The sequence below is a fragment of the Podarcis cretensis genome (assembly GCF_951804945.1).
Source record: "Podarcis cretensis genome assembly, chromosome: 16".
Classification (NCBI taxonomy): Eukaryota; Metazoa; Chordata; class Lepidosauria; order Squamata; family Lacertidae; genus Podarcis; species Podarcis cretensis.
In genome coordinates, this window is record NC_137186.1 from 20,703,009 (window position 1) to 20,730,114 (window position 27,106).

The window sequence follows — 27,106 nt, forward strand, 5'->3', positions numbered from 1 at the left end:
TGTGTTTTGCATTGCTATGGACACCGTGACTTTGTTGAACAGACCCCCTGATGGTGCCTGGTTGTTGTGGCAAGCTGTGAGTCATGAAGCAGACTGGAATTCTCTTCCCTTTCAATATTGTTACACTCCACCCCAATCTCTGAGTGATGAGAGGTTCCATTGGTTCCGAGGATTTACCCAGGGTTCGGTTTCCTTGGAATGAAGGTCAGAGGAGACTGTGGTGTCTTTAGGATATGTGCTTTTGTTTACACAGCCTGAGCATAGGATGGAGGGGCTCACAGCATTAACACCCCAACAGATCTTGCTTCCCCATTTGGTTTTCAAGGGAACCCCAAAGTCCAGCTTATCTTCGGCAGAGAGCAAGACATGCTTCATAGGCTTCAGCTTCCAGCAGCACACACTTCTCACCTACCCAGCATCCCTGGCCTATTGTTCTTCACTTAGGAAAAGGCTCACCCATTTGTTTCTATGGCAGCAGAACAACTTCTTTGGATATGCTAAATTGTGGTCCTTAGTTAGCCAGTCTTACCCATTACCTTACCCAAAGGAATTGATTGGGCTGGTTTCCTCTTATACATTCCACCCTTACAGATACATGATAACTGCTTTGGAAGGGACCCAAGGTTCTATCAAGACTGAATCCCCCCAAACTCTTAATTGGACTTCCAGAATGAATTAAATTCTTAACCCAAGGTACCACTGCATTTACTAAAATATTTATATACCGCTGTATCATAGAAATATCTCACAACAGTTTGCAGCAATATAAAAACATGAAACCATGCAGTAAAATAATTATTTTTTTTTAAAAAAGTTGAAAGTAAAAAAATTAAAACAAATCTCAGCAGGCCATTGTGGGGGATGTATTCCTCATTGCCTGCCTAGGGCCAGTGGAATACAAAAGTTTTCAGAAGGTGTTTAAAAGCTGGCACAAAAGGCGTCTGCTGTATCTCTGGTGGCAGAGCATTCCACAGGACTGGGCCGATGACACTAAAGACTCAGTTTATTGTTGTTACAAAACAAGCCTCACCAACTTGGGGAATGACCGGCGACGCTCCTGCAGATGATCTTATTGATTGAGCTGGGATACGAGGGTTCAAGTGGTCCCTGAGGTACAATGTACCTAAGTTGTTCAAGGTTTTGAACCTGGCTCGGTAGTAGCAGTCTGTGCAGCTGCTTTAACAATGGCATCACATTTAAATAGATGGCAGACAAACCAGGTTTTTTAGCTAGCGTTCCATAAATTGGGTCAAATCTGTATTCCAGAGGTGCTGGAAGAGCTGGGAAGCCTCTCAGAGGCAGTCTTCAGAGGAGGAACACAGAGGAGCCTCAAGCTTTGGAGGTAGCAGCAGTCCTGGTCCCAGGGGCTTGCCCCTCTCTGCTGCCTCTGGCAGAGCAGTGTCCCCTGAGGTTCATTCTGCAAAGATCCTTAACACAGGACAAGTTCTCCGATAGCAATGCAAAGTTTCTGTCCATTTTACAGAAGTTGCAAACAAGTTGATGTAGGGATTCCTTGGGGGGTGGGAAGGGAATCAGTAGAATGGTTGGTAGGTTTCCCCCCCAAGGGAATAACAGTGTGCATGCTTGGCATTCATTTTAATTAGTTTTCAGCAAGAACAGATGCAGACGCAAGTGTGGCTTGGTGTTCCGAGATGTTAAAAAAAAAAAAGGTTCTTATCTGACTTTCCCTCTAGCCTGCTATTATTTGTCTGTGACTAGTGGGAAGGTCAGGTAAGAGCTGGGCTTTAACTGCATCGGCTGGTGGGTGGAACTTTCTCCAGCCTGCACTATTTCCTTGTTCCTGGAGCTCGAAAACATCAGGTAGCTGGAGAAAGGATGGGGAGATGTAAGGAAAGGAAGGGCAAGAGGGGGGTGGATCCTGAAAGGGAAACAGGGTGGTGATGGTGATGGGTCTAGGATAAGGTAAGGATTGCAGACCAGACTACAGAAGGCCTCAGTGCCTCTCCTCTGCTCCTGTGCAAGCCTACGAGACTGGGTGGGTTGACCATGTGCCTTGGAAAGAGTGGGTCACATCCCCTTTTTAGTCCTACTCAGAGTAGACCCATTGAAATTAATGGCACGACTAACCTGGGTTCACCCGTCACACACTTGTCATGTTTTTAAATAAACAGATGGTTCCAGGTGTCGTGTCAGTCTCCAGCATTCTCAGTCTCCAAAGGAAAGCATCTCTGCCAAGAATTCCCGGCCTGTCAAGGACTGCAGAGTGCAAAACATTCCCGTTTGGCCTGTTTGCACCAAATTGCGAGTCCTCTTTTGGCTAAGAGGCATTGCTTGTCCTTGTGGAGCCCTGCAAAGCACATCCAAGGTCTCCTTCTTGACAGCTTGATGAGCCAGCTATGCTAAGACGGTGTGCTTGATGCCTTAATCTTGGTCTGCAGGGTTTCCTGCTCGGCTTTTCCATCAGTTCCCAGCCTCCTTTCCAAAGTCGAAAGTGTAAAATTATTGTATCGTCCCCAATCTAACAGGGACATTCTCGGGTTGTGATCACCGAGTGCTTCCCCTCTTGTTTAATTACAGTTATTTATTTATTGGTTTAGTAAATTTCTATACACCCTTCATCTGAGGATCACAGGGTGGTTTACGACAGAAAATACAAAAATAAGAAAGGAAACGTGGTAAGAAACAATAACAATACCCTCCTCCCAGTTTAAAGGGACATAAATTGTTTAGTTAGCCAAAGCCTGGGAGAAGAGGAATGTTTTTGCCTAGCGCCTAAATATATGTAGTGATGACTCCAAGCAAGCCTCACTGGAGAGAGTATTCCACAAATGGGGAGCCACCACAGAAAAGGCCCATTCTCCAGATCTCTTGTGGAGGTGGCATACAAAGAAGGGCTTCCAATGATGATTGCAGGGGGCTCTGGGTTGGTTTATATGGGGAGAGGCGGGCCTTGAGGTACGGGGTCCTGAGCCATTTAAAACCAGCCCTTTGAATTGCACCCAGAAAATGATTGGCAGTCTCCTCTGAGTAGGACTAGCATTGGTTACAACCCAAAGCATGGAAAAGGCCCATCAGTTAGCTGATGTATAATAGCTGGCATACAGGTAACAGCCACATTCAGGGATAATAATAATAATAATAATAATAATAATAATAATAATAATAATTTATTTATACCCTGCTCATCTGGGCGGCTTCCAACAAAAGATTAAAAATACATTAAATCCCCATCTTTTCTTCAGTATCTTCCAAGATTGCTTGTGACTTAATTCATGTTTTTGGCATCTGGGAGGTCTGCTTGACAGGCATCTTGTTTATAATAATACAAGGTGATCCAAAGGCTTTTAAACATTATTATTTATTCTGCTCCTCATGTTCCACTTTCTTAAAGGTATAAGCCTCTCCAAGGATAGGAAGTGCAGCTCATGGCCCATTTTCAAAGTTGGGCAGGAAATGTCGCCAGCAGGGAGAGGGCCGGGGCCTGTTTCAGACGGCTCATCCTCATCCACCAGGAAGTCCAGTACCAGCAGGGTGGGGACACCTGTTGGTGGATTCCTTGCCCCCCCCCAGCATCCAGTTCAGTACCTTCACCCCATCCCTCCTCTCCCCCTGACCAGCCCTGCCAAGAAGTCTCCACGCAGAGGGGAGAGCGACCAATTCAGTCACACTGGGTGCAGAGTCTCGGGGGTGCCACAGGGGGCTCTGCAACTATTATGCAGAATGGAAGGCAAGAGGATTGGGGGGAGGGTGCTGAATTTTGGTGTTGAACTGTTCACTGCTGAAACTTGGGACCCTAAGGTCCGCCACTGCTCTGCAGAAACTGGCAGAAGCTCTCAAACATTTCAGGTAAGGCGCCTCTCCCATTGCTATCTGGAGATGCCATTGGGGGATGGTGTAGTGGTTAAGAGTGATAGATTCGTAATCTGGTGAACCGGGTTCGCTTCCCCGCTCCTCTACATGCAGCTGCTGGGTGACCTTGGGCCAGTCACACTTCTCTGAAGTGTCTCAGCCCCACTCACCTCACAGAGTGTTTGTTGTGGGGGATGAAGGGAAAGGAGAATGTTAGCCGCTTTGAGACTCCTTCGGGTAGTGATAAAGCGGGATATCAAATCCAAATCCAAACCTGGGACCTGCTGCATGCAAAGCACCTTCTGTTCCCCTGAGCCACAACCCTTCCCCATAAAAGAAGCCTCCCATGTTTCTGCAATGGGGCGGCCGAGACCTGCGACCCGCACTTCCAGTCTAACTTTGAAAAGTCAGGCTCCTTTTCCAGAGAGCTCCCTCGTAGGAGCTTATCCCCGTCTTCAAAACCGTATTGGATCTCGCGCGAAAGTGTAAACAGCTTCCCAGCTCTAAGGTCCTGCTGTCGCGTTGATTAAACAATCATAAAAGGAAACGCAGTGTTTAAACATGGAAGCCTTTGATGAAATATTAAAGGCAGACCTCTCCCCTGGGCTTGCTAAAGGGGCCCTCTGGCAATATGGAAGCTGCGATACATGGTGCTCCTCCCGCCCCCCATCCCATTCATGTCACTAATGATGCTCGCTTTTGGAGAAGGTGGTTCGCCTCCAGCAGCTGGTCTCGGGAAAGCCAGGCTTAATTAGGCGCCGCTAGGTCTCTTGCACATCTTACTATCTCCCATTTAATTATGGCTCTGCCGGAGAAATAACTGGGTGAGACACCAGCCTGATCCTTCTAGGGGGAAACTTCTCTAGATGAAACAGGTCCTTTGCCGTGTCTATTTTTTCTCCCTCTCTATGTCCCCTTCAAGGCAAAGAAAACATGTTTTAACGACATGGAAATAATTTTATTAGATGTGCGGCACATTATCGGTTGAACATCGAAGGAACTTGTGTGATGGCAGATCTCGGTGTGTGGGTGTTTGTGGCTCTTGGGAACTATTGCTATAATATGATAGCACTAACTTTCTTACACGATCGGCAGCCACACAAACTGTGGCATGACAGCCTTACATTTTTATGAACTTAGATAGATAGATAGATAGATAGATAGATAGATGATAGATAGATAGATAGATAGATAGATAGATAGACAGACAGATAGATATAGATAGATGATAGATAGATAGATGATAGATAGATAGATAGATAGATAGATAGATAGATAGAGATAGATAGATGATAGATAGATAGATAGATAGATAGATAATGATAGATAGATAGATAGATAGATAGATAGATGATAGATAGATAGATAGATAGATAGATAGATAGATAGATAGATATGGATCCATCCTATTCTCTTGACTGTAGTTTGTTTCAACATATTTTAATAATGTATTTTTAAATCGTTGTAATCTGCATCGTGGGAACTCATTGATTTACTGAGTGATTTATTGGATTGGTATTCCATCCTTGCTCCAAGAAGCCCATGGTGGTGTACATAGTTTTCTCTGGCTCCTCATTTAATCCCCACAACAGCCCTGTGAGGTACATTAGTGACTGGCCCAAGGTCACCCAGTGACATAGCTGTCAACGTTTCCCTTTTTAAGAGGGAAATTCCCTTATTCCGAATAGGATTCCTCGCAAGAAAAGGGAAATGTTGACAGCTATGCCCAGTGAGCCTCATGGCTGAGTAGCAATTCGAACCCTAGTCTCCTGTGTCCTAGTGAAACACCTTAACCCCTACGCCGCAATGGCTCATCACCCCATGGCGATCTACTAAATAATTTTGATCATACTGTAGCATTTAAGGCCAAATTAGTGCAAATCAGGTAAACTCGCCACAGTGCAAAGTATTCTAGAACAGAGGGTTGGGGGCTTTCCCCCCCTGGTGCGCAAGTCCTGCCGGAACAGTAGCAATGTGCAAGACTCAGTACTGTGCCTGCAAATCAGTATTTTATTGGAGGACATGTCTCCTAATGTCTTGTTATGAGCCATGCTGTGCTATTATTCAAGGCCTCCCTTTAGTAGCTTGATTTGACTTTGCTGCTGAGAACGAATCCCAATTAATAGACAATCCAGGCTGGCTTGTCTCGCCCTGCTTTGCACAGGCAATTCTGCACCCACTTGCAGAGCCACAGTGGGGGTGGAGGGGAGCTGTGGGTGCAGTATATCCTGCCAGGGATATACTACCAGGCCCCTGTTCTGAATTTCTATCTTGCTTTTTCTTAAGAGGTGAGGGTAAGTCTCATTTTAGTCATGTAGACCTAATGAAAAGCATGCAGGCAATATCCATGCCAACTGCTCACTTAAGAAGCAACTCCGCAAAGATTTTCCACCTCATTAAGCCGCCGCACTCCAATATGTCTGGCTGCAGGCCTGGTGGGAAGAGGCCCTGAAATGGACTTGCCAAATCTGGCTGCAAGGGAGTGGGTGAAGAGATCCCAGAAAAGAGGCACTTTTAAACGTGGCTGCAGATTGGGAAAAAAAACCAAAGCAGTTTGGAATTCCTGGTGTCTCCGGAGCTAGAGGTTTAAGCGTTGCCACTTTGGAATTGCTAACGCTTCGAGAGATGCGCTGACTGTGTGCGCATTTTTGCTTTCTACCTGCTCATCCTGTGTAAGCTTCTTTTCCTCCTGAAGGCAATGACTCTGGGTTGTGTTTGTCCATGAAAGCAGAGATGGGGGAACTTCCAAGGACCTTCCAAGAGCAAGGGAGCAAAGAGAAGAGATCTATGTAAGCCTAAGGAGCTCTGCTCCTGTCATAGATGCTAGAGTCGGAAGGGACCCCAAGAGTCATCTAGTCCAACCCCCTGCAAGGCAGGAACAAGAGCTAAAGCATCCCTGACAGATGAAGGGGAGACCATTGGAGATTTTTAAGCAGAGGTTGGGTTGGCCCTCTGTTTGCATCCATGGGTTAGGAGCACACTTTAAAAAGAGCAGGGTGCGCTCTCCTGGATGAAAGAGAGATCCATGGAAAAGCTTCCTGGGGTGATTTGAGGGCAGCCGCAAGTAGATCTCTAAACATAGGGACATAGAAACTTGCCTTATACTGAGTCTGACCATAGCTCATTATGGTCTACGTGGACTGAAGGCGGCTTTCCAGAACTTCAGACCCTTCTTCATCACACAATCCCCCACCATGGAGCTACAGCCCTTCCTTTAAAACATAGGAACATAGGAAGCTGCCTTACGTCAAACCAGACCATTGGTCCATCTAGCTCAGTATTGCCTGCACTGATTGGCAGCAGCTCTCTGAGGTTTTAGCCAAGGAGTCCCCCCAGCCCTACCTGGAGATTCTGGGGGTTGAAGGTGGAACCTTCTGCGTACAAAGCAGGTGCCCTACCAATGAGCCACAGCTCTTCCCCACAAACGAAAGGCATTGGTGGACCTACATTTGCGGGGCTGTGAAGCTTAAACTGCTATGGGGGCCCCTTCACAACCAGCAACGAGGTCTGAGTAACCACTGTTATCTTCTTCAATGGGGTTGTTCCATGACAGATCACCACAGATTTTTTATTTTAAAAAAATTAACTGCTACATCTCAGATTTTGATTAAAATTGCTGCACTGGGTTAGCTCATATTACATGAAGCATCTTTTACAAAATACTCATTTTTTTCTGGTTTTTCTAGCAACCTGTTCACATACAGTTTCATCATATGAGAGTTTCCTTGCAATGTCATTTTCTAGAGACAATACGCGTAAAGAAATTAAGTGCTCTTCAGCAGAACAGCCAACTTACTGTGACATCTTCCCTTTACAACGCCTGTGCTGCTGACTCTCAAACTTTGGGGTTGTTGAAATATATAGAAATAATAATAATAATAATAATAATAATAATAATAATAATAATAATAATGATCGATTTGAGATGTGCAACTCAAACTGAGTCTACTAGACCCAAAAGTGTGTAAGCATTGTGGGCTAAAGTTGCTTCTGAGGCCCCTCTAGGGTTAGGTAACCCTGAAGCTGAAGCTTCATTCGTTTCACAGTAGATCCGTCCCTGTCTAGAGGATAACGAGGAGACTTGCTCCACAGGGGTGCAGTTGGGGCAGGACTTGGGACCGACACACTAGAGCCCCTCTCTACAGAATGGGCAGTAGGCTGGCTCACTGCATTTTGAACCCAGCGAAGTGATGGTGCATGTTGCAATTTCTCTCCTGAGAACAGTAAGCATGTGGTCAAAACTGCATAACTTTGCTGCTGTTTGATGCTTCTGGGAGATGATATATAATGAGATGAAAAAAATGTTGAAATATACATTTATAAAGAAACCAGAAGCATTCTTATTGGGCATTGTTGAGAGTGATATAAATAGAAAGGAATATAAGCTCTTTTTATAAGCAATAACAGCAGCAAGAATATTATTGGCCCAAAAATGGAAGCAAGAAGAATTACCTACGATTGAAGAATGGAGGATGAAGTTAATGGAATAAGCAGAACTAGATAAGCTAACAGGAAGGATTCGAAACTGGCAGGACCAGAAATTCATGGGAGACTGGAGTAAATTTACAGACTATTTGAAAAGTACTTGTGAAGATCAGACGACGTTTGTAGGTTTGCAAGAGGTTTTGTGAGAAGTATTATTGGAAGTATTGCAAAAATGGAGAAGGGGAAGGATGATTTGTTAAAAGATGTAAAGGCAATATAAAGTTAAGAAATGCATAAGAAGTGGTTAAAACGGTGGATCATCAGAGGTGCTGATGGAAGTCTAAAAAGATTGTATAAGTGATAGGTTTTGTGGTACATTTTATAATTTATATGTTAAAATCAATAAAAATTATTAAAAAACAACAACAACTTTGCTGCTGTTTGCCAGACCAAAAGGTGACCTGCTTTGGACAATGAGCTGTTGAGCACCTTGCTCGCATTCCCCCCCCCCACCTCAGGCAGTCCGCCCCCCCCCATCCTCCTGGTTCTCCCCCAAGTCTCCCCTCACCTTCTGGCTTTGAGCTTGGACATCTCCTGCTCTGCTTCCCGCCTTACACTCTTCTGCCATGTTCCCCCTTTCATATCGTTTAAAGTAATGAAGTCCATATATCATATAATAAATAGCTATTGACTCCCGTCCACGGTCTGGATCAGGATTGATTGACCTGTGGGAATACTCTTTTCCTCAGTCAATAAGGGGCCGTGAAGGGGGTATAAATCTTGATGGAGACTGACAACTGGGGTGGGGGAGGAGAGAAAGTCAATATACTTATTAATACATACATTAAATGAGCACACATCCTCCTCTGGGGAGACGCCATTTCATTCTGACAGCTGGCGAGTGTGGTGGGAGGCAAGCGGTGGGGGAGATGAGGAAAATGATAGGGCTGGAGACACCTGAAATTTCTGCTGTGCGTCTTGCAGAACTTCCATCCTGCAGCCAAGGCTGGAAAGGGTGAACTTGCATAGCAGGTGGGGGGTGGGGGGAACACAGAACCATAGAATTTGAGAGTCAGAAGGGACCCCGAGGGTCACCTGGTCCAACCTCTGCAATGCAGGAACCTCCGCTAAAGTATCCCAGGCAGATGGACAGCCAACCTCAGTTTTAAAAGCCTCCAATGAAGGAGACTCCACATGGGAAGCTCCCTTATATTAAATCGGACCATCTGCCCACCTAGTGTGGTAGTGTCTAAAAAAGGTGGCGCTGTGGTCTAAACCACTGAGCCTCTTGGGCTTGCCGATCAGAAGGTCGGCAATTTGAATCCCCATGACGGGGTGAGCTCCCATTGCTCTGTCCCTGCTCTGTAGCAGCTCGAAAGCACGCCAGTGCAAGTAGATAAATAGGTACCGCTCAGGCAGGAAGGTAAACGGTGTTTCCTTGCACTCTGGTTTCCATCACAGTGTTCCATTGCACCAGAAGCAGTTTAGCCATGCTGGCCACATCACCCAGAAAGCTGTCTGTGGACCAACACCGGCTTCTTCGGCCTGAAAGCGAGATGAGCGCCGCATCCCCATAGTCGCCTTTGACTGGACGTAATGGTCCAGGGGTCCTTGACCTTTTTACCTTTTTTGTAGTGTCTGCATTGACTGGCAGCAGCTCTCCAGGATTTCAGTGGCCTACCTGGATTTCCTGGGGATTGAACTTGGGACCTAAGGCAGGCAAGAAAGACTCTCTTTCACTGAGCTATGGATTTTCCCCATAAGGAAATACGAAATTCATTCTCTGGGTGCTGGTCCATGTGTAGTCCAAAGCTACGCAGTCTGCTCTTGTGCCTTTCCAGTCTTCCAGAGAGGGATCTCCCCCTGCCCTACCTGGAGATGCTGGGGATTAAACCTGGAGCTTTCTGGATGCAAAGCAGGTGCACTGCATCCAGAGAAAAAGGCAAGTCAAAGGTGGCATGATAACAGGTTTATAAGGTTGTGCATGGCATGGAGAGAGTGAACAGAGAATTTATTTTCCTCCCTCTCTGATAACATTAGAACTTTTGTGGACATCCAAGGAATCTGAATGTTGACAGACTCAGGGCGGATAAAAGAAAGCACTTCACCATGCAACCCACAGGTAAACTATGGAACTCAGTCCCACTGGAGGCAGTGAGGGCCACCAACGTGGATGGCTTTAAAAGAGGGTTGAACTAATTCATGGAGGATGATGCTATTGAGGGCTATTAGCCCTGATGGCTCGGCTCTACCTCCACCGTTGGAGGCAACACTGCCTTTGAACACCAATTGCTGGAAACCACAGGAGGGGAGAGGGCTCTTGTGCCCGAATCCTGCTTGCTGGTTTCCTAAAGGCTACTGGTTAGTCACTGTGAGAGCAGGATGCTGGACTAGATGGGCCATTGGCCTGATCCAGGAGGCTCTTCTTATGTTCTCTAATCCCTGAGCTACAACCTTCTCCAGATATTGTTGAATTTCCTACTCTCAACTTCCCATGATATGTGGCTCTATTTGGGCATTCTATGGTTTAGAAATAACTATGCCTCTGTATCACTTTTTGAGGGGGTAATACGATGCATCTGTGCCAGTGAATAAATGTGGACCTATCATGCTGTTTCAACTCCCGCCCTCCCTCCCTTTAGCCAGAGGACAGATTTCAACTAAGCAAGGTTTTCTAATCAAAAGGTTCATCTCTAAAGGCAGGGTCCCTGCCTTCCTTCCCCAATATCTTCCTCCTCCTCATATTCCAAAGGCTGCTAATAACGTAGAATATATTAGGAGCTTTCAAAGGGAAAGGAAGGAGTCAAATATGCTTTCCATGTTACTAGACCTCGCCGAGCCAATTATAAGCACACCCCCCTGCCAAAAGATGCAAAGCAAAGGAGGTGACTAGTTTCCCATGTGTGCAGGGAGCAGATAAGCTAAGGTGACCCTCACCTCTTCTGTGAGTGAGTCATGGGAGCATCTTTGTGGCCCCCCCCCCCGAATGGGAGAAGTTCCTTCCGCTAAGGACGCACTGTGTCTCTAAATGGCTTGCTCCTAGCCTTCTCTTCAGCTTGGGAAACGTTAACCCGACTTTATCTTGCGTACCAGGTGCCAAGGGCTGCTGTCAAAAACATGCTGCTGTTTAAATAATGTCCATCATGCCTGTGTTTAGTAGCGAGCAGAGCTAGGCAAGTGCGTGTGCAGATAGAGAAGATGGGGGAGAGGAAAAGTCTTATTCCCAGACTCTCATTTTCCCTGCAAAGGCACCTCCACGGAAAGTCAGAAGGCACATGACAGCAGATGTCTTTCCTACACTCCTTGGCTAGGAGAGACTTTTCTCCTTCCTGCCATTAGAAGTACTTCCATTGAACTTTAATCCAGTTCGTGCTTGTTTTTGCTTATAGTTCCTGGGGTGGGGGGAAGAGTGGGTAGGAATGTTGTTGTTCTGCGCAGGCTTCTTTTAGGGCAGGGATAGCCAACCTGGCGCCCTTCTGATGCTGTTTAACTATGGTTCGCATTGTTTCTACCCATTGACCTTACTGGCTGGGGCTGTAGGAGTTGGAATCCAGTAACATCTGCAGGGCTCCATGTTGGGCACCCTTGCTCCAGGCTACTGCAGATGCAAAAATTCTACGATTCTGACATCCAACCTGTTTGCTGGTCAGTTTGCTTTGCGTCAAGGAGAGAGCTGTCCGTGGTCCTGACCACCACCAGCTTATCCTGGACGCTTGCTGTGCTTGGCCAGTACACTGCTATGGGCTCTAGCTTGAAAGCAGACATAAGGTGGGGTTAGCTGTATTTTGTCATGCCTCGTCTTCCTTTCCTTTACTAGAATCCCCACGGTCCACAGATGTTTGCTTAAGCCACAGTACAAGGGTGCAGAGGTTCACACACCCTTCTCCAACTCTAGGATCAAGAAGAAACTTTATAAATGTGAATGTATTTTTTTAAGGGATAGTTGTACATGCATTTGGAGCAGAGGTGGGCAACACAGCCCCCTCCCAATGTTGCTGGACTACAACTCCCATCACCCTTGACCTTCCTGGATGGGGCCAGAGGCCAGCAGCATCAGGATTACACCCCATGCTGGCTTACCCCTGAGTGAGAATCTCTGGATTTATAGTCATGGCGGTGTAGATTTGTATTTGCAAATCACATCCTAAGGTAGCTTTGTATGGGGCTATGCTTTATACACCAACACTCTGAACTTTGCTCAGTAGCTAATTTGCAGCTGGTTGGTCTCTGTTTGTTTCCAAAAGTCCACCTTTGACTTTTGCAAGCCTTCCCTTGCGTGAATCAGATTTAGCTATCGTATGCCAGAGACAGCAAAGAGCTCTGACTTCCTGCTCTCTTGAGAAGTGCTGCGTTGGGCTCCCTTTCCACCCAATTGGAAAATGCCGGAGGGCCGTCACTCCGGCCCCCTGCCCTTGTTCCTTCACAGGTTGCGATGGACTTGTTAGCTCCCTTCATATTTTTCTCCCTGCCACCTCCAGCTCACACAGATAAACAGAGGAGCCTTTCCTGCAAAGCAATTTGGGATTGGGCTTGCTTGGCTGAGCAATCTTCACACTCACCGCAAATTCCTCCAGCCTTTGAAATGGCCCGTTTCCCTGGGAGGGTGGGGGGATGTTGACAGTGGCGGAGGACTGCTATAAACATCTCTAAAATGAGATGCTTTTTCCATGCATACTTAAAAGCCATTCATATTACCCCAAGCCCTCTGAGAGCAGGAACGCTGTTAGAAAAGTAATGTTGCTTGCTTTGAAAGCTTAACTTTCCTCAGGCCAGTGGTTCATGGTGCAGTGGACTGGGCTGGAGTTGGAGAGCTCAGGCCCAGAACTTTGGCTGGAGGCGAAGGCGAGTAAATGACCAAGTTAGGCTAACCTGCTGTCCCATGCCCACAGGACCGTCTTTAGCAAAGATCCGTCCAGAGCCCCCAAATTTAGTTAAGCCACCCCCAAATGAACTTTTAGTGAGCTTTTTTTGGGAGGGGCAAACGCAAAGTTGTTGAGCTTTTGTTTCCTGACTCATCGGGAATATTTGACGCTACAGAGTAACAGGGCGATGGAGGAGGGGGGTGGGGACTTTTTCTCCATTGCTTTTCACTGCCGCCAATCGAGAGGGACCGGTATACAGTAGGTATACACTTGCCACCCCCCAGAATTTTGCGCCTGGGTGCCCAGCACCCCTTGCACCCCCAGGTAAAGATGGCCCTGCATGCCCACCACCCCTGGCACTTGGCTCAACACCTGGCTTCACCAGGAGTTGTCCAGAGGAGCCAAGGATCAGGTTGGCATGGGAGCACAGCAAGATGGTGTGGTACCTCTACTGCCGGAGGCAGTATATTCCCCTGAATATCAGTTACTGGAATCGCAAGTGGGGAGACTTGCATTTGGGTCCTGCTTGTGGGGTGGTCACTGTTAGAAGAGGATACTGAACCAGATAGGATCCAGCAGTCAGGATTTTGTTGTTGTTGTTGTTAATAGGATTAGATATATTCATGAAGGCTATCCATGGCTACTATGTGAGGGCTGCCATACTGGGACATGGGTGGCACTGTGGTCTAAATCACTGAGCCTCTTGGGCTTGCCAATCAGAAGGTCGGCGCTTTGAATCCCCACAACAGGGTGAACTCCCGTTGCTCTATCCCCGCTCCTGCCAACCTAGCAGTTTGAAGGCATGCCAGTGCAAGTAGATAAACAGGTACCACTGCGGCGGGAAGGTAAACGGTGTTTCCGTGTGCTCTAGTTTCCATCACGGTGTTCCATTGCGCCAGAAGCTGTTTAGTCCTGCTGGCCACATGACTCAGAAAGTTGTCTGTGGACAAACACCGGCTCCCTCCTCCTGAAAGCGAAATGAGCGCTGCAACCCTAGCATTTGGCTGGACTTAACCGTCCAGTGGTCCATTACTTTTACCTTTTTTATGTCCAGATTTTCCCGGACATTACTCTTACTGGAATCTCAAAGGCGGAATTAATGTCCTGGGGGAAGTTCTGAACTTTGGGGTTTATTTAAAAAAAGCTCAAGAACCTCCTGGGTGTCCTGGTTTTTTTACTTTTTGAAAGATGGCAACCCTACGCCCCTGAATACCAGTTGCTCAGAATCACAAGTCGGGAGAGTGTTGTTGTGCTCAGGTTCTCCTTATGGGCTTCCTTTAGGCATCTCATTGGCCACTGTGATAAGAAGAGGAAGCTGGACTCTTCTTAGGTTTTTATGGGAGCGGGAGGGGAAATAGAAGTGCCACATTCAATGAAGTAGGGGGCAAAAAAGCTGCTCTGGTATATTAGCACTCCTCGCCGGTAGAGGATCACCCATATACAAAGGAGCGCATCTGCCCAGGTGCTTCTAATTGGCAGATTAAACGGTGCCAGGAACCTTGTGTGCGGTGCTTGTCTAAGCCACGGCATAGTTCGCGCAGGTTCCCGAAGCTGGCTTTGCGGTTAACAGATGCAAATTTCCATTTATAAAGCGGAGCGTGCCTGGGTAAACGACCTGATTTATGAAGGGCCTACTTCAAGAGCAAATCAAGCAGCGCATCTCACAAAAAAGAAGCCTGTGTTTCTTTTCTTTCTTTCTTTTTTTACTTGCTACGCCTCTTAAACATGAGTCTTGATGAGGCTCCGGGTCAATAGGAACCTTGGGAAAAACATCGTATTCCCACCCCCACTCCCCCCACCCCCTGGATGGGCAAAGCAGAGGCATTGCTATAATCCTTGCCTCCTTTGAGGTCTTTTCTTTGCCTCTTACAGCGCTAAAGAAACTGTAAGAAAATAACCCGGCGAGGATTTGAAAAGATCTCGCAGGTGGCTTCTGCTCAATAGCAACAGGTGCTGTTCCTTAGCAGAAAAAGAAGAGGCAGCGGAGTTATGTATGAGAGGCTCCCCCTTCTCCTCCAGCAAGGAGTTTCCATACCTCCCAAGATTTGCCACCAAAGTTTCTCAACAGGTTACTCATCCGCTGATGGAAAGCACTTGCGAGAGTGACTCAGCAATCGCCTCGCCTCGCCTTGTCTCCAGATCCATCAAACTTTAGTTTTGATTGTTTTAGTACAGTGGTGCCTCGGGTTAAGTACTTAATTCATTCCGGAGGCCTGTTCTTAACCTGAAACTGTTCTTAACTGAAGCACCACTTTAGCTAATGGGGCCTCCTGCTGCTGCCGCACCACCAGAACATGATTTCTGTTCTCATCCTGAAGCAAAGTTCTTAACCCGAGGTACTATTTCTGGGTTAGCGGAGTCTGTAATCTGAAGCGTATGTAACCTGGGGTACCACTGTAATAGTATTGATTATCCAGCAGTGATTGGTGAGATGAGTAAGGCAGAAGGAGGTTCAACTGCAGGTGGCGCAAGAGGCAACGATGGGCAAGCCAAGTAATGGCACATCTGAATCTTGGGTTTCTACTCAGATGGGATGAGCGGGCCTTGCTGTTCCACCCTTCGATGTAAAACAAGAAAGAAAGAAAAAGGCTCCTGTCCTGCAAGAGAAAAGAATGAATCCAGGGATGGTGCAAGATAGCCTGCCCCCCCAGGCAGAGCTGTTGCTGCCACCAATGGTAGTTGGTGCCCAAGGGAACTGGTAGGGCAGAAGTTGGAGGGGTGAGCCTTTACAGTAGCTGGAGATAGAGACCGGCGATTCCAGGTTTGTCCCCATCCTCTTCCCTGCTGAGATCGACAAGAGTGACCCCGAGACTAAGGAGGTGGGGGCTGGCATCCCTGGATTGGATCGTAGAATTGTAGAGTTGGAAGGGATCATGATGGCCATCTAGTCTAACCCCCTGCAATGCAGGAATCTTTTGGATGTGGACCAAATCCAGAGTGTAGTCCCTAAGACAGTTGGATGGTGCCTTGCGCGCCTCCTTCAAGCAACTCTTGCAGCCAAGCTAGTGCCAAACGTATTGCTTTGCTTTCCTTTTTTAAAAAAAAATAATTTTTATTCGTTTTTCAAACACATAATAAAAACAGAACAAGACAAACAGAAGAAAAACAAGAAAATCAAAACACACAAAACAATTAGACCAATATAACTTCAAAGTCATCATTTCATACCCTTCTTTCTTTTGACTTCCCCATACCTCCCCATCCCTGCATCCTTGTTTAGTGATTTTTTAGCAACCCTTAAGTCAATTGTCTTAATTCCCTTTCATAAAGTTTCCTTTAGTTTTTTAGTTACTGCTGCAGTTCTTTATCTCTTACCCCCTGACATCTTAACATTCCTCAATTTTGCAATAGTTTTTGAGATATATTTTAAATTTCTTCCAGTCCTCTTCCACTGTCTCCTTCCCCTGCTCGCGGATTCTGCCCGTCATCTCAGCCAGTCCCATAAAGTCCATCACCTTTGTTTGCCATTCTTCCAGAGTAGGTAGTTCTTGCATCTTCCAATACTTTGCCAGTAGAATTCTTGCTGCTGTGGTGGCGTACATAAAGAAAATCCTATCCTTCTTTAACCCCAATTGGCCTACCATACCCAAGAGAAAAGCCTCTGGTTTCTTAGGAAAAGTCCACCTAAGGACCTTCTTAATTTCATTATAGATCATTTCCCAGAAAGCTTTAACCTTTTACCAAAGGTGGTAAAAAGTGCCTTCAGTCTCATTACATTTCCAACACTTATTATTAGGCAAGTGATAAATTTTTGCAAGCTTGACTGGGGTCATGTACCACCGATAGATCATTTTCATAATATTTTCTTTTAAAGCATTACATGCAGTAAATTTAATACCGGTGGTCCATAACTGTTCCCAGTCAGCAAACATAATATCATGACCAATATCTTGTGCCCATTTAATCATAGCTGATTTCACCATTTCATCCTGTGTATTCCATTTCAACAGCAAGTTATACATTTTTGATAAATTCTTAGTATTGGGTTCCAACAATTCTGTTTCTAGTTTTGACCTCTCTTTCTGGAATCCTATTTTCCTGTCCTGTTTGAATGTCTCATTTATCTGATGATAGTGCAACCAATCTCGAACCTTGGGCTCGTATTGCTTTGCTTTCCTTTGGACCACATCAGCGAGGCTGAGAATGGGGTCTTGTCATCTGGGCTGTCCAGGACCCACAGATACATTGCCCAGGTTTGTGTCCTGGAGAGGTCACTTCAGTGCTGCTGATAAAGTGGAGGTGCAGTCCATTGTCTCTTGAGATGGATGGATGCTGACAAGTGCCACAAGACTCTCCCGTCCCCCTGTAGAAGGCTAGCACTCCTCTGGAAACTTCAGAAAACGGTGCCGCCTGTTTCATAAGGAAAACACAGGTGGAGGGGTTCCCTCCTCCTCCCTGTTTGCATTGGTGCCATTTTTTTTATTACAGACCATCTGCTCAATGATCTGAACCTCCTCACGGAAGGCCAGGCCATTCCTTGAGTCATTAATTTCCACCGCGCCTTCCTTTGGAGTTGATGTGCATGCCCTTCCGAAGCCTCGTTGTGGACCTGATTTGCAGACGCTCTCAGAGGGGTGGGCTGGGACAGCCTCACAGTTGGGTTCGCAGTTGCCCCATTGCCCGTGAGATGGGCCGTGACGATGAGGAATGCAGAGAAGGCCTTGCAGGGCGGGGCAGGAAAGAGCTCGTTTGCCAAGTGGACCTTGTGCTAGAGTGTGGTGTGGAAACATGAGCAGGGAAAGTGTCCCTGGAGAAAGCTCTGCCCTATCTCATTCACATTTTGCATTCCCTTATGTGCCCAGTGGATTATTGGGTCCTGTTTTGCTTGTCAGAAAGGAAACCAGAGATGATCCCAAACTGGATATTGGGTGCATTCACACTGCCATTTATCACAGTTTCCTGACATTTCCCTAACTGCTAATTTCTGCATTACCGTATATCCAGTGTTTGTTTTTTTCCTGGGGGTACTCAAGGGATTGCAGTACACACATCTTTTTCTTTCTTTTTAGAAGAAAATCACTGGTTATTTCTCAGCTTTCACATGCAAAAGCCGCTTCCAGAAATATAGAGAGATATAGTGCAAGTTTAGGGCTCATTTCTGAGTTATTTGCTTCCAGGGAAAAATCCGTTCCTGGGGAGAAATTATTAGATAACAGTCAATCCTCGTTTTGTGTGGGGGTTACATTCTGGACCCCTGCGCATGTTGACGGGGCCTGCATAAAGTGTTCTTCCCTGTTCTGCCCTTTTAGTGACGTTTTAGGGTCACTTCTGGGTTCGGTGCCATGCTTGTGTGCACCGTCACTTGTCAATTGGATACATGTAAATTGATCATTGCCTGTGCTCTGAAAATTGTAGCTCTGCATGGCGAATGGAACCCCCAAACAACTCTCAGTGCCCTTAACAAACTACACTTCCCAAGATTCTTTGAAGGAACCCGCGGCTGTTGAAAGTGGCAAGAGACTGCTTAAATTCAGACGGGACCTGATTTGGGCCAGTGGTTCATCTAGCTCATTATTGTCTACACTGACTGGCAGCAGCTTCCTGGGGTTTCAGGCAGGGCTCCTTCCTGTCTCTAACTAGAGGTGCCGAGGATTGCATACCCTCCAACATTTCTCTGTTGAAAATAGGGACGTTCTATTCCATAATAATGACAATGATAATTTTATTATTTATACCCTGCCCATCTGATTGGGTTGCCCCAGGCACTCTGGGCGGCTTCCAACATATATGAAAAACATAATAAAACATCAAAGAACTTCGCTAGACAGGGCTGCCTTGGCTTCAGGTGTCTTCTAAAGGTTGTTCTACTAATCTCATGGGCTCAGGGGCTGCATAATTCCATACCTTCCAACATTTCTCGGATGAAAATAGGGACATCCTAAGAAAAAGTGGGACATTTCTGGGGTCAAACCAGAAACTGGCTTCTGTGAATCCGGGACTGTCCCTGGAAAATAGGGACACTTGGAAGGTCTGTTGTGGTGACCATGCTAAGCTAGGTGGCCCAGTGGTCTGACTCGGTATAATGAAGGGCTATGGCTCCGTGGTGGACCACTGGGATTGATCCCGGGACTTCTGCAAGCGAGGCAGATGTTCTGCCACTGAGCCCCGGCCTTCCCCCCACCCCCTGCACACCGTCCTCCTACGGCTTCTGGAGAGCGGCAGGTCCTGCCTCCGGTGTCGCGAGGAGGGGGAGGCAGGAGCAGAAGCTGCGAGATGTCTGCAGGGGCGGGAGAAGAAGAACAATTAAAAGCTGCGGCGCTCCTGTCATTAGCGAGAGAACCAGATGAAATTAACACCTGCGATCCACTCGGAGCCGCTTTTATTTCGGGGGGGGGGGGGCTGGCTTATTATCTGAGCCCAGGTATTGCCTTTGCCCTCTCTCGCTTCGCCTGCAATGTGTGTAGGTGGGCAGGATTGCCTGGAGTGGAGAGGCAGCCTCTCTGGTGGGGAGAAAGTTGCGGCAGAATCCGCCCACAGGCTCCATTACATGATTCAAATGTCAATACAGGCTTTAATTGGTTTCAGTGTCCCCTCCTTTCCCTCCCCACCCCCCACTCTCCGACAGCTGCATTGGTAATTAAGACTCCACAAATAGATTTCTCGGCAACAGGTACGGGAAAAGGGGGAAGTTTGGCGGTTGGTGTCTGGCGTACGGAGGACACTTTCCTTCCTTCAGCAAGAAGTCTCGTTCCAGGCTACGTTCATATCATACCTTTAAAGCCCTGTGATACCACTTTAAAGAGTTGTGGCTCTCCCCCAAAGGATTCTGGGGGCTGTAGTTCGTTTAGGGTGATGAGACTTGTTAGGAGATTCCTATTTCCCCTCCCAGAGTTACAGTTCCCTGGGATGAGGAACACTCTGGGAATTGTAGCTCTGTGAGGGGAATTCCTCCAGGAGCCCAGTTCTTGCAGTTTTCCTTTTTCTTTCTAACAAAGAAAATGTCCATCTGCTTCAGTGTCCTTTTCTCACAGTGGCCAACCAGATGCCCCAATGAGCAGCCTGCAAGCAGGATCCGAGTGCGACACATCTCTCCACTTACGATTCCCAGCGACAGGCATACAGAGGCATGCTGTCTCTGACAGAGGAAGCAGAAGACAGCCATTGTGGAGCTAAGAAAAGCATAGCTAGGGTCCAGACATCCCAAACTGGATTCATGTCCTTCTCCCTGCATCCTGGAGTGTACAAGTCCCAGACCATTTTGATTACCTGGATGAGAAATTGCATTCCTTCTATCCGTTTAAGTGCTTTTGCGTTTCCTCTACAGCAATTTCCGTGGGTTTCATTAATTCCGATTTCCCCATCTTCCTTTCCAGCTTGTGCAAAGGACGGACGCTCTACTCGGTGGTGAGAGATGCCAAGATCGTCCTGGATGTCAACAAAACAAGGCAGATTGCTCAAGAGATCGTCAAGGTATGAGCAATGGGGAATAAAAACTCAGAGGACACACACTCAAACACTCTTGAGACTGGTGCCTGGTGCCTGGGACCCACTCTTGGTGTGGATTCTTTGACAGATGTGATGCAAATGGTATGAAGAGACTGGTTCAGAGGGAAAGCAGACATCTTTCCCACCCAGCCAACTTCTACACACACATTCATAGCAGGAAGCAAAGTAGTCATGTCATGCGGACATCTGGTGCTATGTGGTGTGGGGTGAAGCCCTATTTTGCTTCATCTGTGTCCGGGTGAATCCTGAAATAGGCTGAAGGAGCCTGGGAGTAGTCAGTGGGAATCGTTTCATGACGTTTCAGAGATGAAAGGAGCAGTAGTGGAGTGTCAGATTCAGGGTCCTTTCATGATAGTCACAGCCATGCCTCTTCTTTCTCACAAGCCACGCCCCTCCTAAGATTACAGAATCACAGATTTGCAGAGTTAGAAGGGTCATCTAGTCCAACCCCCGGCAATGCAGTAATCTCAGCTAAAGCACCTCTGACAGGTGGCCATCCAACCTCTGCTTAAAAACCTCCAAGGAAGGAGAGGCCACCACATTCCAAGCTCTTATTGTCAGAAAGCTCTTCCTAAGATTATACAAATGTCTATGATTATATACAAGGGACACGGGTGGTGCTGTGGTCTCAACCACAGAGCCTAGGGCTTGCCGATCAGAAGGTTGGCGGTTTGAATCCCAGTGACGGGGTGAGCTCCCGTTGCTTGGTCCCTGCTCCTGCCAACCTAGCAGTTTGAAAGCACGTCAAAGTGCAAGTAGATAAATAGATACCGCTCTGGCGGGAAGGTAAACGGTGTTTCCGTGTGCTGCTCTGGTTTGCCAGAAGCGGCTTAGTCATGCTGGCCACATGACCCGGAAGCTGTACGCCGGCTCCCTCGGCCAATAAAGCGAGATGAGTGCTGCAACCCCAGAGTTCATGACTGGACCTAATGGTCAGGGGTCCCTTTACCTTTACCTTTATGATTATATACAATAACCTTACAATTAAATAATAATAATAACAGTAATGATGGATAGATGCATTGCAGTGATCAATGGATGTGTCGCCTTCCAACTAGATCTACTATTTTCTGTGCATGTGCAAATGATTTGCAGTGCTCCATTGTCTTCCCTTAGAGTGGCTCAAGTTGTGTTTTCCATGGCGTTCCATTGGACATAACAGAACTTGCCCACCATTCCCTTGAAACTAAAGGGGTGGATGGAGATGTCAAATTTGGTTCTCTCTGTTTCACAGTTTCCCCGTCTAAAATTCAGCTCTTCACATTTCTGCAGCACCTTGCAATGTTTTCAAATCCTCATGAAAACCCTTCTGCAGCTTGGTCTGCGGTTCTGAGTAACGTACACAAGCCTGCAACCGATTTCCCCATATCCAATACATTTCTGTATGTTATTTCCACAAGCATCTTGATTTCCACACTGGTGTTCCCCTAGCATATGCATTTTTGTGAACATCTCGGTTGGAAGGACTGCATTGCAAAATTTGGATATGTGCCAATTCCGCGGGATGACTGTGTTTTGGTTCTCTTATTGTTGCAGAAAGCGGGGATTGGTTAAATGCAGAGTTAAATGCAAACTAAATCAGGCTTCTTTCCTATCCCTAGCTCACAGACGCCATGTTGGGGGCCCCTATGTGCAGTCCACAATCCTGCATGGAGTCTGGGACACTTTATCCCCCCCCCCCAGACCACACTTGGGAATGCTGGGCTTTCATTCATCCTCCTCCACATCCTTCCATGTCACATTGAAAGGTGGATTATCATACCAGGGCTATTTCTGTCCTATTAAACTCAAACCCAAAGCCATTTTCATTTCATTGGCTTTCATTAATTCCCTCCCCCCATCCGCTGCCTAATGAGCAGATACGAGTTCCTATCTACGCCAACGCGGCCCATGTTTCTTAATAGAGCTTGGCCAGAATCTCTCTCTCTCTCTTTCTCTCCCTATCTCTTCCCCCTCTTCAGTCAAACTTTCCCAAGCAATGTATATGCCAAGGCTCCAAGACTTCTCTAAAAAAATTTGCTACATGGGGTGTGTGTACCTGTCTGGCAGTTAACTGTAATGGTTATAAGGGGTTGCTTGTGCGTAAGTTGCTGCCACTCCTGGCTAGGTAGCCTGGTTAAACCTGTTCTGGCTGGACAGCCCTTCACTTCGTGGATGTTCAGTCGCTAGCAGAATCTGTCAGTGGGCGTTTCTTGAACTTCTTCCAGCAAAAAAGTTCTTTGACACCAAGTCTACGCTTACTTTCCCTGCGCGGAAGTCTTCTGCACAGGGTGGGTGTGGGTAGCGGAGGACCCGTGCTCTCCCCGCTGGTCTCCAGCGAAGAGTCCTGGAGCCCCCTTGCCGATTCTCCCATCTGCCCCCCTTTATCCCTGGTGTTACGCTGATTTCCTTCCCCAGCCGATGAGCTCCCTCTCTCCCTGCTGGGCCCCTCTCCAGCATCGCTTGAGAGCCTTGCCTCCACTTCTGGCTCCAATGTCAGTTCCCTGACATTAATGCTTGTTAAATGATAAAATACTATTGCCCAGTGCTATTTGTCTAGAAAAAGAGGTGCCGGAACTCACCAGGAATGCCTCCCTTGTTCTCTTATAATGGCAATGGTGCCCACCTGAGAGGTGCTGGAACCGTGTTCCGGTGAGTTCTGGCTGAAAAATCCCCGTGCTGTTTCCCAGCCAGAAGAAAGAGCATGCCAGATCCTTCCTTGCTCTGGGTTGTGTCCAATGTTAGTCAGCTGCAGTTAACTGCAATGGCTAACTTAGGTTCATTTATTTCACTGAGTCTACTTGGATCAGAACTTGGTTGGATGCAGCCCTTTGCTTGTTGAGGTGCCTCACTCCGAGAACTGATTTTGCCACTGAGCCAAAATAGGGGGCAGAGTGCATGCTTTGCCTTAAAAAGGTCCCAGCTTCAGCTCTGATATCTCCAGTTAAAGGAGTGGTGGGGAGCCTGTGGCCATCCTGGGCTTTGTTGGACTACAACTCCCATCAGCCCCTGCAAGCGTGGCCAATGCTCAGGGATGATGGGAACTGTAGCCCAACAACATTGGTAGGGCATCAGGTACCCCACCACTGGGTTAAAAGTACTCAATAAGCAGTCTGAGTTGGGGGGGAATCTCTTTCACCCATGCGGTTGCCCTCTGCCCACACCCAGTATCTGAAACCCCCCTGATCCCATTTCCCCCACTGCTTTCTAGACTTATTTCTGGTCCCAGATTGCCAGGTAGGGAGGGATGTAGGTGTAAATACGCATCCTCTCATCATCTCTCATGAACAGTAGTCCCTGATGGTTCTTGGACCTGTTAGGGTGGAAGGTATGGAGCCCAGCAGTAGGTGGCGCCTGAGCCAACTTGTTCTGGTTTTGCCTTCATCCTCCTCCCTGCTATGTTCTGCTGCAACTACGGAGGAAGAAGCTAACAACCAGGACCACTCCCTAGGCTAGCAGTAAGGCAGGGAGGGACATGTGGACTGGCTGCTAGTGGACAGACATAATGGACCAGCTTCTGTCCCCCAGTGCTTTCACCCATTAGCACTAATAGGCAATTGTGGGTTGTGAACCTTACATCTGCCTTGTCCCAGTGCATAGTTCTAGCCACACCAGTATATTCAACAGGAACCATGGGTCTGATAGGAGCAGAATATTTGGTGGAAGACCCACAGCTACCGCCCCCTGTTGCATTTGTCTTGACTTAAAAAAGCTCCTTGCAAACTTTCTGGGAACAGGGCAAAGGTGTGGAACCACCCTGACATAAGGACAGGTTGGCAGTTTAAAAAACCTGCGAGCCAGTAGGGGGTGCTAGCTACCCATCTAGCATGCAGAGAAACCTGAAGACAATTCAAGGCTGCCTACCGGAGGCAGCCTCTTGTGTCAAAGAAAATGGCATGCTCAGATAGATGGAGGTCAAGCTGGGATAGGGAGTTCCAAGGAAGAGAATCTTTAGCTTTCTAGGGCTCCATTCACACAGCACTTTATTCCATCTCCCCGACATTTCGTAAATGTCAATTTTTGTATAGCAGTTGAGCCTCCACGCAATGTAAATGCCACTTCCAGAAAACAAGTGGAACATTGCACATACCCAGGACTCGTTTCTTTGTTATTTGCTTCCAGGGAAAAAAAATCCATTTGCAGCCCCCTTTATCTAGAAAATTGTGGGAATAAAGTGACAAGATCTGGGACGGCAGACCAGCATACAGTTCTTTCTTTGCCTTTTCTTGCCTTTTCCATGGGGGAATCACAGGGGAACAGAAGCAGGCATTTGCAGAAAGCGTGGGGGAGTAGCAGCGTGGTCCAAGAGTGTTTGTTGTTGTGCCAAATGCTTGCAATTCAGCCAGTATAATGGTCAAGAAAGCCACTGTTTCATAGTGCAACAGGTACTGTAGTAAGAAAGCAACACCAGAAAATGAGATAGAAGCGTTAGCATTATAATCAGGAAAACTAACACAATATTCCTCATGTCTGAATGCACCCTAGGCCTTAAGGCACACTTCAGGTGTGGAAGGAGCTATGGTCCCCAGCCAGAGACCCAAGCATATTTTTAAAAAGATGCAAATTCTCAAACGGCAATTTTTTAAAAAGCAAAACATCTTACTGCAAACCTACCTAGAAACAATAAGCAAATAGAGACACGGCTGTCCTTTGAAATTCACACATCTCTGGGTTCCACAATGGAGTTCTCAAACCAACACAGGTATACATAATGGCATAGAATTGTAGGACTGTCATCTCTAGTCTCACCCTCTGCAATGCAGGGATCCCAGCTGAAGAATCCCTGGCACACAGCCATCCAACGTCTGTTGGAGAGAGAGAGAGAGAGAGAGAGAGAGAGAGAGAGAGAGAGAGAGTCCACCACCTTCTGAGGTAGTCCTTTCCACTGTCAAACAGCTCTTACCCTTGGAAAGTTGTTCCTAATGTTTGGTGGGAATCTCCTTTCTTGTCATCTGAATCCATTGGTTCTGGTGCTACCCTCTGGAGCAGCGGAAAACAAGCTTGCTCCATCTTCCATGTGACAGCTGCTCAGATATTTGAAGGCATCTTCTTGAACAGCAGTAGACATTACGAAAGGCAGTTATGGTGTCTGGGGAAGATTTGTCATATAAAGTAAATCCAGTTTCTTAAAAGGGCAAACAAATCAGGACACATGCTCAGCAACAGGTCATCTGGAGGCGACCAGTCTTGAAGGCATTTACAAAACTCTTTACACCGTTTCCAATAGCATCCCACGGAAACGGCGTAAAGAGTTTTGTAAACGCCTTCAAGACTTTTAAGAAACTGGATTTACTTTATATGACAAATCTTTCCCAGATATTTGAAGGCGGCTATTGTATCACCTCTGTCTTCTCATCTCCTGTTGGCTAAACATACCCAACTCCCTCAACACGTTCCACCTTGTCAATATCCTTCTTAAACTATGGTGCCCAGAACTGCACACAGTAGCCCAGGTGGGGTCTGACCCAAGGTATGCAGTAGTGGAACGCATGCAAATGTCAGTGAAAAGCAACATGCACAAATACCTTAGGGGAAATTGCTTGCCCAAAGGCGTATATTGTGAGGAACGATGCAAAGGTTGCTGAATTTCCATAAGGACTTAAAAAAAAAAACTGATGTGGAAATATAGGGAGCTAAAAGTTTGGCAAATGATTGTGCTGGAAAATGAAATTGGACTGAAAACTGGTTGGGCAGGAAAAAACTGAGACAAACCGAACCTGACAGATTTGTGCATCCTTTGCACTAAGGAAGCCTAGATGTTCCTACAGCAGGGAGATAGATACCTGCCACCAATTACTCTTTTTCATGTTGATGCAAGGCACCTTGTAGCTTTTTTGATGGAAAAGCTGAGCGAGTGATACAAATCCCATAGGTCAAACCAAAAACATAAATAACATCAGCGCCCAGGCAGACAGATTCCTTCTCCAGCGAAGGCTGGCTGACTGCGGTGGTTTTAATGAGCGCGGAGACCAGCGCTTTGTGGAGACAGCAAGGTGAACGATGCCTCCTACACCTTTCTCGCTTCTAGACAATTAGCGCCAGGCCTGTAAGCAAGTTGTGGGAGGGTGTCAGGGAATAACAGGGGGAGGGGTTGGTGAGCAGTGAAAGCTGTTTGCATCTGGGCAGTGGGTGCTTTTTCTATTCTTTTCTTGAACGATGAGGTCTCAGCTCATCAAACTCAAAGAAATCCCTACGGTTACAGTTCGCTTTGCCTTGATCTCCCCAGCAAGGCGAGCACTTTTGCAGTAAGCTGCTAGTGTTTTATCCTTGTTCTTCTTTAACCAGTTGATGGATCAGAGGGCCGAGAGGTACTGCAAGTGTTCAGTGATCTCATAGTTCAAAGCTGCACAGATGGGCTTCAAAGGGTGTGTGTGTGGGGGGGGGAAGGGATTCTTGAGGAATTGAACCTTTTACGGATGTCAATACACACCAAACCATCATGAAATTCCTGGACTGATGCGTGGTTTGGAGGAGGGCTGTCTGTCAGATTTTTATTTTGTTTTGTGCTACCCTGAACGTCACAGCACTTGGCTTACATATATGCATTTCTTTCTATATACATAGAAAGGCAAGGTGTCGTCACG

The 27,106-nt window shown here is 46.9% G+C and overlaps 1 protein-coding gene across 2 annotated transcripts in view; it reads left to right on the forward strand.

The window, feature by feature from the left end:
* KSR2 (kinase suppressor of ras 2) overlaps positions 1-27,106 on the forward strand; it is a gene marked incomplete at its 3' end in the record, with an annotated part of 188,118 nt that overhangs the window by 140,651 nt on the left and 20,361 nt on the right. For both annotated transcript variants that reach the window (XM_079956588.1, XM_079956587.1), the window contains one exon: positions 20,411-20,507. In XM_079956588.1, coding sequence (XP_079812714.1) covers positions 20,411-20,507 — 97 coding nt within the window. The remainder of the gene's footprint in view (positions 1-20,410; positions 20,508-27,106) is intronic.